The 12557-nt window shown below is 53.9% G+C and overlaps 1 protein-coding gene across 1 annotated transcript in view; it reads left to right on the forward strand.

Annotated features, from left to right (window-relative positions):
* The first annotated feature begins 543 nt into the window (after window positions 1-543).
* TANGO6 (transport and golgi organization 6 homolog) overlaps window positions 544-12557 on the forward strand; it is a 27027-nt gene continuing 15013 nt past the window's right edge. The window contains 11 exon segments of the mRNA XM_042821464.1: window positions 544-612; window positions 614-1333; window positions 1601-1717; window positions 2364-2511; window positions 2966-3090; window positions 3556-3718; window positions 4270-4352; window positions 7005-7117; window positions 8477-8653; window positions 9809-9935; window positions 10056-10235. Of these exon segments, the coding sequence (XP_042677398.1) occupies window positions 544-612; window positions 614-1333; window positions 1601-1717; window positions 2364-2511; window positions 2966-3090; window positions 3556-3718; window positions 4270-4352; window positions 7005-7117; window positions 8477-8653; window positions 9809-9935; window positions 10056-10235 (2022 nt within the window).

Below are 12557 nucleotides of genomic sequence, written 5' to 3' on the forward strand. Positions count from 1 at the left end.
AGGCAAGCTGAGGATTCACAGCCATCCTGGTTACAGCCCTATCCAGGCTGAACTGTGTGCTCTGCAATGTACGCCTTATCTGTTTACTCCAAAGGCAGCGAGCGTTTGGCTGCAGCCGTGGGAACACTGCTCACCTCGCAGTCCTCCTCCTCCACACGCTGACCACAACAAGGCTGCTGCTGAGATGGGGCAGCTCCAGTGTGGGTTATCCCTCTCCCGTACCCGCAGGTAACACCTGACAGGCGGGAGCTTTCCTGAAACACCTGCTTTGCCGCAGTGCTGAGCGCTATTGGACCCGTGCAACGCGGGACTGGAAAGCAGGGACAGACAACGAACTGCCAACCCTCACCCGAGCCTCAGGGTGGTGCTGGGCTAGGTGGAAGGAGGCTGTGTAGGGCTGGGGGACGGCGGCATCCCGTGCCCAACCTGCTTCTCCGCAGCAAACCACGAGCGGTGGCGGTACCCGCGCTGGGGAAGCCCGCACGTGGATAGCAGGAGGCAGCCTGGACCCAAGATGGCGCCGCCCACCCCGACCTGCCCAAGATGGCGGCAGGCGACGCGTCTCTCCCTCCCGTTGCCCTCCAAGATGGCGGCGTGCGGCATAGCCCCGCCCCCCCCGCCCGACCTCCCCAAGATGGCGGCGGCAGGCCGCGCCCCGCCCCTCGGCGTCGGTTCTAAGATGGCGGGTGGCGCAGTGGAGCCGAGCCGGGTGGTGGAGGCCCTGGAGCTGCTGCTGGGGCGGCCCACGGGGCCCGGGCCGGATGGCGTTCCCCTGCGGCTGGAGGCGCTGCGCGACAACGCGGCGGCGTTGGAGGAGCGGCTGCGGGGGGAGCCCGGCTGGGCCGCGCTGCGCGGCTTGCGGGCCGCTGTGCTGGGCCGGGCCCCCGCGCTGGCAGCCGGGGCAGAGGACGAGGCCGAGCCGGCGTGGGCCGTGGCGTGCGCGGTGCTGGCGCTGCTTCTGTGTCTGAAGGAACGGCTCGAGGCGCTGTCCGCCGCCCCCGTCGCCCCCGCGTCCGCTCCCGGGGCCGCCCCGCCGCCTGCCGCCGACACGCTGAGCGCGGCGCAGGGCCAGGCGGTGCGGCGGGCGCTGCGGGCCGCGGTGGGGCTGGGGTTGGCCCCGTACCTGCCGCCGGGCGTGGGGCGGCGGCCGGGGCTCCCCGCACCGCCACTGTCGCCGGGGGCCGCCCGAGGGGCCCGGCTCCGTGCCGCCACCGCCGCGCTGGTGGAGCTGGCCCGGCACCCCGCGCTCGGCGCCCCGCTGCTCGCTCAGCACCTCGGCCCGCTCCTCGCCGGCCTTTGCCTGCTGGGCCACGGCCCCGCCGTGCACTGCGAGGTCGGTGGTCCCCGTCCTTCCGCTCCTTCGTGCGGATGTGTCCCCGCGGGCCTGGGATTGTGGTTCTGGAGCAGTCGGAGTTTGGGGATGCCCAGAGTTCCTGTTTAGTGCTGTTCCTGGCAGCTGCTTGTGAGCCGTGTGTGTCTCAGTGTGAAAGAACAGATCAAAGCTGTTGCACGTACAACGTGGGAGCTGGGCGCTGGGTGTGTGGAGGTGCAGTCTCACAGCTAGGCTGCCCTCACCGCTTCAGGGTTTGTGTTTTTCCAGGGCCTTTCAGAAGCAGAGCGAGCAGAGAGCCGGGAGACCCTGCAGCACATTCTGGACCGTGTCTATCAGCCTCTGGCCGTGCGGGAGCTGCTCATCCTGCAGGGCGGCCCCAAGCAGGTACCAGGCAGCAGAACCATCTCCTGGTGCAACTTATGGCTGTTACCTCTTGTTCTGTTTGGGGCAGCTGCTCAACCTTGTGCTAGGATGCAGCAGGCTGCTACCTGCAGATAGCAAGGTGCGGGGTCAATTTAGGCACTCCTGCACCTGGAAGGTTTGCAGCAGTTCTGGTGAAGCAGAGCTGTCTGCTGCCTTGGCTCCTGCTGCTGTCTGTGGCCCTTTCAGAGACTGCCTCTTAGCAGTGGGGAGTAGAATATGGGCAATGTTAGCTGGGTTGCAGCCAGGGCAGCCAAGGAGAGGGACTCACCACTTCTGTCCCCTTATGTACACTGAATGTGACTCATCCCCTGAGCCCCTGTGTCAGTAATGAGACAGAGCTGCTGCCTGATCCTAAGAGATTTTAATTAAAGGAGGGAAGCTCTCCATGACAGGATGCTCCCAGGAAGGTTGGTCTCTCTCATTAAGCCTTAATTTACTTTGTGCCCCTGGATGAAGTGATTTTAAATGTTTCTCCAACCTCTGCTCCTACGTGGTATCAAGTCCTCTGGGGCAGGATGCAGGCTGCTTTGCTTGTTAGTGAGGGTTTGCCCACAAATGTGTACTGGAGAGAATTCCCCCTTCAGCTTGCTCCTTTGTTTCCTTTCAGAGTCGCCCTGCTGGGGGAGAAACAAAGCCAGCCCTTGCTCGGTCTCCAGCATGGCTGCGTCGCCTTTGTGGCCAGCTGCTCTCAGAACGGCTGATGAGACCCAATGGGCTTCAGGCTGTGGTTCGGGGTATCATGGAGGGCACTGGCGGTGAGTTGGGTGCTTGGGTGCTGCTCTTCGTTTCTGGGGTTGCAGATTAAAAGACTCTTAAAAGACGTGTCTGAGACAATTCATCCCATGGGATGTACTGAAATGGGGAATGCTTTTGTTAGGCCATACTGGCTTCTGTAATGCTCAGATTCTGCTTCTAAATGTGGCTATTCTGTTAAACTCCTGCAGCATGAACTATGTAAGCACAGCCTCCCTCTGTTTTCTTTCTCATACACCTGGACATTTATGGACATTGTTTTCCAGTGTCAAAGGCCTTGGACAATAGTTTTCCCTTTTCCCTCATTCAGCCCAGGTGTTTCCTGATAGGTGGTTTGAGGAGGTTAATAAAAACTAAAAGGCCATTTTTTGGCCAGAACCGTTTGACTTCAGCCAAAAATGGCCCTGCTGTTTGCAGTCGGGCTGAGCTGATCTTGTCTTTCTGTGAGTGGGGCAGGTGGCACTGATGCTGAAACAGCAGCTGTGGACTGGAGAAAATGTGATGCGGTTGCAAAGATCCTGGCTTCCTGCCCTCAGCAGTGCCTTTCCCTGGAGGATTACTACAAACACGTGTGCCCCCAGGTAGGCGCTGCCCTCTGCTCTCCACACAGCATGCTGACTGCCTGTGAATGTAAAGTGGGAGTGCTCTCAGCGCAGTATCTGTGCTGTCAGTACTTGAACATCACCTGACTGGAGCCTGGCTGCTCCAGTGCAGAGCTGTTTTCCTTCTGCTCTCCCAGTGGGATGTGTTTTTACCCTGCTCATGAGTTTTCTATGTATTACTGAAATACTGAGCAACCTTGCCTGATCACATGAGCTATTCAGCACTGCATTTCAAGGAGCTTTCTGCTGGAGAGCTTTGGCTGTGGGTGTGGTGTAGGCTCAGGTCACCCTCCTGTGCATAAGACAGAGAGCTGCTCCTCTGTGTGGGGAGTGTTGTGCCCAATGTCCAGTAAAGCAGCACTGCAGGGGCTCCTCGGTCTCTGCCATTAGCTGCATGGAATCAACTGCTAAGTTTTGTTCTGGTACTGCGGGGTTTCCTTTCAGATTCTGGACTTACTGCACATCCAGGACAAACTGACAGCTCGGCAGTTCCAGAAGGTGGCCACCACGACACTGCTCACCATGGTGAAAGAGCACCCTCAGCTGGCAGAGAAGCATTTGCTCCAGCCTCTGCTGACACCACTTCTCCGCTGCTCGGACGCAGCAGGTAACAGCTGGCAAGGGGACACGTTGAGCCCTGGAACAGGGAAGGATCGGATTTCTCTTTCCACTGGTCTTTGTTTTTCTGTCAGAATTCTCTCACGTGTTGGTGATTTGGCTACTGAGGGTGCAGGCCCAGGTCTGTTGGTTATGGGTATGTTTAGGTGGCTGTGTGCACCATATTCACTAGCACTGAACTCATGTTAGTGTAAGGTCAAACAGTGGGGCTTCTACCATCTTTCTGAGAGTCTCTTCCATTCTGGCAGTGTCGTTCTGGTCTTCTGGATGGAAGCCATCAGTTCCCCACACTGGCCAAGCAGTTCTCTAAGGAATAGTCCATCAGGATTTTTTGGTCTGTTTTGATTTGATTGTAACCTTGCAGAGTTTACAACAGCACACTGATATTTAGCACGGCTAACAGGGCTTATTTTTTCCCATGCTTTTAACTGTTTTCTTCTGGATTATCTGTGGGCTTTTTGGTACAGGGCATCAAGGGGCTGACATTTTGTTAAAGACTGCAGTATATGAAGGTGCTTATTTTTCTCCTCTTTGTTTCAGAAATAGCAGAGGAAGATTTGTCAGCTGGGACAGTGCTGGTGACAGAGGCAGAACTCAGCAGCTGTGTGGAAGATGTGTTCAAGGTAGACTCTGTGATCTGATCTTTGGGGAGATGAGAATGCTGCTCTAGGAAGGAGCTGGCTGGTGACTTCCTGAGCTGTTGAGGGTGTGTGTTAGGCCACAGCAAAACGAGCAGCTCAGGCAGTGATGGTGCTGAAGCAAGGCCTGGAGTTGTGCAGAATAACTTTGAATGAAGTTCTGCACTGGAGGGACTGCAGCTTCTTGGTGGATACCAGAGGTGCTGCTTCCAAGTATTCTCACCCCAAATTCTGTGAAGTAGCAGTGAGCTCTTGCTGGTTGGTTGTTTTGTTTGTTTGTTTTTTTTTTCCCCCAGCATCTTTCTGGTGTGTCAGTGAAAGGAAGAAAGGAGTTGGGGCGGTGGGCTGGAGGCCAGCAGTCCCCACGATGTTGTCATGATCTCATCCTCTTTGAGCTGCAGCAGGACCTGAGCCTTGCTAGGTCGTGCTGTTTCCAGTAGGATAACTGTGCCCGAGTGTTCTGTCAGAACAGCATCAGGCCTCGGGATATGATTGTGGATCTGTAATATCTGAACAGGCAGTGAGACACAGGAGCTGGCTGGGAGTGCCGCTGGCCTGGCACACGTTGCTGTCAGTCCCTGGCAAAACCAACGTGTCTGTCCTATCAGCGTCAGAGCCTGACATCCTCAGGTGTCCCAGACCCGTGCAGGACATCACAGCTGGTGCCCACTGGGGGTCCTCAGCGGTCTGTCTCCTGCTGGTACGTCTGGTGGCTCAGGGAATTACAGTGCATCTCCTCCCACTGGGCGAGGTGAAGTGATGAGGGTTAAGTAAGGAAAAACGAGCAGCCTGCTTTGCAGGGACCTTTCTGAGCCTGACCTCGTGACGTGTTTTCTGTGTGCGTGATGTTAATTTTAAAACCTGTGGGTGTGTAATCCGTCAGCAGCTGCTGGGTGTCCTGCAGCCTCATTTGTTGATCTGCCATTGGGAGCTGCTCATGGACAGGACCGAGACTGGGGGTAGTGGTCTGGCCTCAGTGCTGCTCTGTGCAGCACGATGGGCTGTTGAAGCTTGGCAGCTGTCTGCCTGGTGCTTGGGCTCTAATCAGGTTCTGGGGCATGGGGAGGATGCAACAGAATTGACAGAAAGGTGGGCCTTGTTGCTGAAAGGCTAGTTGCAGTCTGATTTCATTGGTAACAGATCACCTTCCATGTCTTATGGGCCGGGCAGTGTATGTGTAACACCTGTAGCTCCTTCCAGCAAGGATAATTAGGATTATGATGATTTTAGTAGGGAGCATCTCCACCTCTGTGGCACTGATCTGTTCCCAACTGGAAAATTTTCCTGTCCGTGTAGAAGGGGCCCCTTGCAGCGCTATGCTCAGCAGCACAGATCTGAGCTCTGGTGTTGGAGGGAGAGGTGGTGTCCCATGAAAGACCAGGGCTGTTCGATGAGGAGCTCTTCCAAAACCTCTACTGGTGCCTCCTTCTCCCATCAGTGTCACCAGTACTGTGCTGCGGGGCAGCAGCTGAACACTTTCCAGCAGAGAAGGACATCTCAAGCCCAGGAATCCAAGAAGGGGGTGACTGACTTACTGGCATGCCCCTAGGCAGCCTAAGCTCTTAAATGCTGTGTGATTGTTGTAGTATTTTGTGTACTAATGATCTGTTGCAACTAGCTGGCAGGCAGAGACCAGTCTGGAGGGCTGCTCTGTGGCTGCTGCTCACAATGAGAATGCTTCTGGAGTTTGGGGTGGATCCCTGCTTAATGGCATAGTGCTTTAGGCCTGACAGCGGTGAGATTAGCGATGGAAGATCCAGCCTGCCATTTGTGGGGGTTTCTTCCCTAGCAAATGTCATTTGATGCGGAGTGGGAAACCATCCTGTAGGCTTCATCAGGGAGCCTTTGTGTACAAAAGGTTCTGGTTAGGAAGAGTGGCTCCATGGGGATTAGAGAAGGCAAAACATTGGTTTGCTTCAGTGCAGCAGGCCAAGAATTATCCAGACAGTGACCTTCCTAGTGCTGTACCTGGGCTGTCACAGTGCCTCTGGTGGGCCAGAGCCCTATTGCTGTGTCTCCAGCTGATAGGAGGTGTGGGGATTGCTCTGTTACAGGGGCAGCATCTTCTGAGCTGGATGTCGTATGGAGAATGAGAAGAGGCTGTTTTTTACTGCTCTGTGGGCAGCAGCAGGACCTGTGTGCAGTGCCCTGGTAACAGTGGGCTGAGGGTGCTTCTAGTAGTTCAGGAAGGCACTGCTTGAGGCAGAGGGCAGGAATGTGGTCCTGCTGCCTCCTCCAAGCCTGATCAGTTCAGCACACCTCAGCTCCTACTAGAGACTGATTTTTGTATTTGGGATTTGGCTCTGAGTGCAGTCTCCTTAAGATCTGCTGACTCAAAGGTGTCCATTGCATCTCTCTATAGCTTATGACCTGACCCCTAAGCAGCAGCTTTCCTGAGTTTGCTGCAGTGTTCCTGCAGCTTGGAGCCCTGCTGTGTTTAAGCAAATGCTGGGAGAAAGATGGTGCTGAAGGCTGCTTTTAATGCAGGATATACATAATCAGGGAGAATGGGCTGAAAGGGTGGAGGCTGTAAACACTGTGCCGTGCTCTCTGGTGTCAGAAGTACCTTCTGTTCTCCCTTGGCATCCCTCTGTTCCACTCAAGAGTTTGACACTCTGTGTGCCCTTCTCTCCGTAGGTATACGTGGTTGGGAATGACAGCTCCAGCTTGCTTCTGAGATCCTTGCAGTCAGTCCTGGGAGTGGTTTTCTCCCTCTATTCCTTTGCCAAGCAGAATGTGTCATACTTACGGTAAGGGAGGGTTGTGCACAGCTTCTTTGGGGTTTTGTTTCTTTACCGCCTGGCCCTAGAGTACATGCTCTATATGGACACGTATAGAAGTGGAGACCAATTTTCTTACCCTGAAAAGCTTATTAAAAGCAGGCAGTAACCACAGGCCTAGGCATGGTGCGTGACCTTACTGTGCCCAGGGAGTCAGTTCTTGTCTTCACTTTTGTCTTCCCCGAAGGCCAGGTGTTTGGGCAGGCGTGCCCTGCGGGAGCCCTGCTCACCTCACTGCAGTGTGCAGCAAGGGCAGCCCAACCCCAGGCCAGGGCTGGTAATGCCAGGACTAGGCTGGGTGTTGGAGGGTTCTGTGGGGGTGGATTAGAAAGTAAAAGATCATCTTTTTGCTAGATGGGATCATTTTTTCCAGTGCATGTGGGATCTGCCTCTTGGCAGCTGTCTCTTGCACTGTGCCCAGCTCCCCCACGACTGATGTATGATGATGAACATTACATATGTCAGTTGTGGTGGGAATGATAGTGGTCACCAGGTGCTGGCTGTCCTCTCCCTGTTCTCCTCCCAGGCTTTTCCTGGGCTGTTTTGCTTTGGGCCATTCTAGTACCTATGCTCCTGGTGGGTTTACACTGATGCCTTGGTGGTACCGGCACGTGGGTACTGGAGGTTTCCCCTATAAGGTCTGTGCTATTATTAAAGACTTCATTAATCACTTCAAAGAGTAGTGAGTGCTGTGGCAAGTTCTCAGAACAAGCCAAGTGAATGCTGCTGCTGGGTGAGCACAGTCACTGTTAGCTTCTCTCTTTACACAGGAATTTGGCAGGGGTGATAAAAACCACAGCTGCCTGGAAGCGTTCAAGTTTCCAGACCCCTGGCACAGCACTGCTATTCAATCTCATTAACCTGCATCTTCACTTGGCAGGGATTTCCGTGCCACCTTACAGTGCTCCCCGTCTCCTTCCTCTTTCTTGGCATGGCTGACAGCTCTGTGCTTTGTCAGATTGGCATGAAGCATCTCGTGCAGCATACTGAGGCTGCGTGTGAGTGGCTGTCCTTGTACAAACACGCTGTACAGACAGAGTGCTCTCTGCTTGGCTGGGCTGAAATCTTGGAGGGCCTACATTCTTCCATCTGTGAATACTAGAATGACAGAATGTACCGCCGAGCTCCTCCTAAATGGAAGCAAATGCTTTCAGCTAGGCAGAGCTCTCCTGCCAGAGCATCCCAAGGAGGGTCTGTGCTCACTGCAGAGCATTCACGCTTTTCTCTTTGTCCTTCCACACACTGTCACACTGCAGTGCTGCTGCGCGCTGCGGGGAGGGCTGCAGCGGGCGGCAGAAGGTCACCATTGCTCTGTGTCTGTCCCTGCAGCTCCCCGTGCCAGGAGGTGCTGCTGTGGTTCCTGGAGAAGTCAGAGAGGCAGACTTCACTGTGGGTGCTGGAGGGCTGCGTGGGGTTGGCCAGCAGCGTGCACCGCCTGCACCCGCAGTGCCGCTTCCGCGTGGGCAGCGAGGGCGGCGCGGCCATCGTGGTGGAGGAGCCCATCAGGTGAGGGCTGCAGGGGTCAGAGCCCTGTGTCACCCAGCACCTGGGGCCTTCTGTGGGGATGTGAGGCTGGCAGTGCTGTCCTCACTGGTCTCGTTCCCCCGGCGGGTGGGCGGGCTGTATGCACCAGCTCAGTGGTTCTGCAGTGCAGAGCCCAGCACGATCTGAGTGTTAGCACGCGCTCGCTGCGTGCCTCTCCAAGTCCCAGGACTGGGCTGTTGGGTTTCTGGGTGGAGGACATCCAGCATCAGTCCCAACACTCTGCAGATGCCCATTCCACTTCCAGCCAGGGTCTGCCTGTGGCCAACCATGTCTGCCTGGAGCTGGTGGAATTCCTCAGGCGCAGGTGGCACTGTCACAGCAAGGACTTGGTGATGCCAGAGTACCTGAGCCAGGAACCAGACACCCTCCTGCTCTGGCAGGTGGCCTCTGCATGTAGAGTCAGAGCGTGGCCATGTGGTGAATAAACGACAGCCATTAGACTCCAGCTATGCAACTGAGGACTGCTGAGCAGCATGATGTTCACTTCAAAGACAGGCAGCAATGTCATGTGGCACATGTGAGCACAGAGAAGCAGTACACATGGAGCACACAGCTCCTGCCAGCAATGTCTGCTGCATGGGTGTGTCAGCAGCTGCAGGCACTCATTTCACTACGAGTGTAACAAAACCCCATAGAAATGTGCTCATTCTGGTTGCATTTCAATCTTTTCCTGACCTGAATTAGTAGAAGGTCTGCCCTGGGATTTGCACTGTTTAAACTGAATATAATTTAAAATTATTTCTTAATGACTATGCTTCTGTCTGTCCTGACTGTGACTGCTATGAGCGCTGCATGAATTAACTAGCACTAGAATAGGATGGTTTCTGTTAATGTTATTCTTTGAATGAATGTAGGTTAATAAGCTGAGTGCTTGATCATGCAGACCAAATGAACTCAGCAGCAGCAGTTGGGTTTGCTGCTTCCAGGCACTCACTTTCTGGTTGTGCCCCAAAACCCAGGGGCTGTCCGTGGAAAGGTGCTGAGGGTGATGTGGCCTACAGGGTGCCCCTTGGGTGGTGTCTGTGAGACTTATTCTCTCTGCCTCCTGTGGCTGGGGGCACAACAAACTCAGCTTGTGCCGTTACTGGCTTTCACAAGAATAGAAATCTGTTTCAGTGATGAAGACGAGGCCCTTTACCAGAAGGTTTCCTCAGAGCAGTGCCATGTGGAGAGTTTAGTGGAGCTGCTGTCTCACTGCCAGCAGAGCGGCCTGGCTGGAGACTTTTTCATCCACTGCCTGAAGGTGAGAGCTTTGCTAGGGGAGCATCCCTGGGGTGGTTTCCCTGGGACAGGTAGCAAAGAGGCTGTGATGCACCTGGAGGTGGTTTGCAGTGTCCAACCTTCCTTTGCCTCTTCCCATCAGGCGCTGAGAAATGTGGCTGCAGAGGACGAAGCAGTGGCAAGCTGTGATGCCATGGCTGGACGTAGCCTCCTGGAGCTGGAGCAGCACAGTGCTGAGCAGAGGAGGAAGCTGCTGGTCCTCCAGCTCGTGGCTGCGCTGTGCGAGAGCGTCTCGGACACTGTGTTCACCAACATTGCTCAGGTGGGTGATGGTAAAGCCCTGGGGGAGCATGGCACTGCTGTCTGTGCCCCTGGGTTTAGGTACATAATTGCTAAGAAACAGCAGGAGAAAACTAGAATGTCCCCAGGAAAAGCAGTTTATTGAGTCAGTTGTGAGTGTCTGAACAAGACTCCAACCTGTGCTGTATCAACAGGGAGGAGGGAGAGCTGCAGATGTAGGAGGGAGCAGCCAGCAGATGTCTTTATGGCTGTGTTTTGAAAACCAAGAGAGTAAGTCATCAAAACTCCAATTTTTCATATTTTTTTGAGCAAAATTCACTTCCCAACATTTAGCAAAGCTTGAAGACATCTGCACCAGGCGGATGCTGGACTTTTCCAGCGAGTGCTTGCTGTGCATCCATGCAGTGGTGCCAGTTCTTTTGGCACATCTCTGCAACAACCTCTAGCTGTTGCTGCAGCTGTGCCCCAACCTGGCAAGAGCGCTGAGGCTCTGGGTGTGCAGCATGGTACAGCCATCATATCGTGTCCCCTCTCCCTTGTCAGCATGTAGGCTGCTCTGGTTTCTGCTGCTGAGCACCTGTACTGAGTGGGGTGCCCTACTGTCAAGGCTGGTATAACCATGATCATGCTCTTGTAGATGTCTTCCTGAACAAGTAGCTGCAAAATGTATTAATTACTGTAAGTTCAAAGAATTGTTAGCACGTGGTGTTTTGTCACCCCCCAGCCCACACTGCAGTGGCACCGAAGGAGATTCTTGTCCTGCACCTGGCTGCCAGGGCTTTGTTGCTCACCAGGGCAATGCTTAACCAGCTGCTTTGCATGTTTAACTTCCTCATCCAGTTCTTTTTAAACTCAGTGATCTGATTACACTGGTTACCTATGACTTCCTGAAGCAGAGCAGGTCACTTCTTGCACAGTTTTTCTCAGTTTTCTTTTTGGAACAATGGCATTTCTCATGCTGTGCCCTGCGGTGGCAGAGCAGTGACAGCGGTGGTCGCTGCAGCATCCAGCTCAGCCTGAGCACCAGCAGTGTGCCTCTGCCCTCCTTAACCCACAGACCTGAGCACATTCAGCTCTGCTGTCCAAGTCAAAACTTGGGAGTGGGAAATGGGAGAGGGTTTTGCTGAGTTTCTGGGTCCAGCATGTCTGGTGTAAAAAGAAACAACCCAAGAAAAAAAAGGTGCAGACAAAAAAGCCATTATACTTCAACCTGCAAGTAAACACCAGGGGTCATATTTCAAGGACCAGTCCCTCAGGTTCAAACAGGCAGCTGCATAGCTGTGTTCTTAAGCATTTTCTGCAGTACATGGTTCCTTAGGGGGTTTTGTTCTTGCTGCAACTGCTTTGCAGCATGTGTTTGTGTAGAACAGAGTGGGAGCAAGTAGGATCTGTCCATGTGGGGCCTGAGCCCAGGGATGGAGATTGGAGGCAGCTGTGGACCTCCTCAGCTGCACATTTATTCTACATTTTCTCCCTCACAGTTGGGTTTGATGAGGTTGATTTGATTTTATTTCCTTGGTGGCCACTGGTGATGCAGCATGTCTCCTCCTGCACGAGACAGAAACGTCACCCAGTGTTTCATCTTCCAAGCTTTTATTTTTCCTTTCTAGATGGTAGTGTTTCTTTAATTATTGGTGTCAATCACTGCTGATAGACTACTTGTATGTGACATTGCTCTCTTTGCAATTGAGTGTAGTTTCAATTTGTTCAGTTTGTGTTACTATTTTATGAGAGCAGTCACTAATGCGTCTTTGCTCTGCATTCTTGCTGTTTAACAGCACATTTCTTGGTCCTCTTAGTCCAGGACATACCTGTGCCTTACCTGCAGACCCTCAGAGCCAACCTCCTACTCTCTGCTGCAATAGGGGACATGTAATGAAGATGGCATTGGTCAGCTCTTTGAGCCCTGCTGTTGAGGAATGTGTTTTACCCATGGTGCCTGCTGTGCTGGCAGGAGGCTGGTAACATGGGGAGCTGCTGTAGTAGTGCCTTGTTGCTCTCTTGCTTTGTTTCTAAAGGAGGAGCTACTCCAAAGGGTTCCTCTCATTTTGCAACAAGTGTGTTAACAGTAGTGACCACTAATCCATGCTTTTCCCACCATGAATGAGCAGCCGGCTCCCGTTGCAGTCAACAAGTTCACCCGGAGCAGACAAAGGAAAAGAAGTATTAATTTCAAGCTCCATTAGAAATGCAGGAAGCCTGTGGGATCAAAGATCTTGGTGCCAAGTGCTGAGAAGGCCAAAGTCAGCCAAGTGAGATCATCACTGGCTTGGAGAGAGAATACTGTGAGAAAATCCCCAAGTGGGCCGGCGGGGGGGGGGGGGGGGGGGGGGGGGGGGGGGGG

This window comes from Centrocercus urophasianus, unplaced genomic scaffold (assembly GCF_019232065.1).
Source record: "Centrocercus urophasianus isolate 14NV4802_14NV808 unplaced genomic scaffold, USGS_Curo_1.0 seq_2, whole genome shotgun sequence".
In the NCBI taxonomy this organism is placed as follows: Eukaryota; Metazoa; Chordata; class Aves; order Galliformes; family Phasianidae; genus Centrocercus; species Centrocercus urophasianus.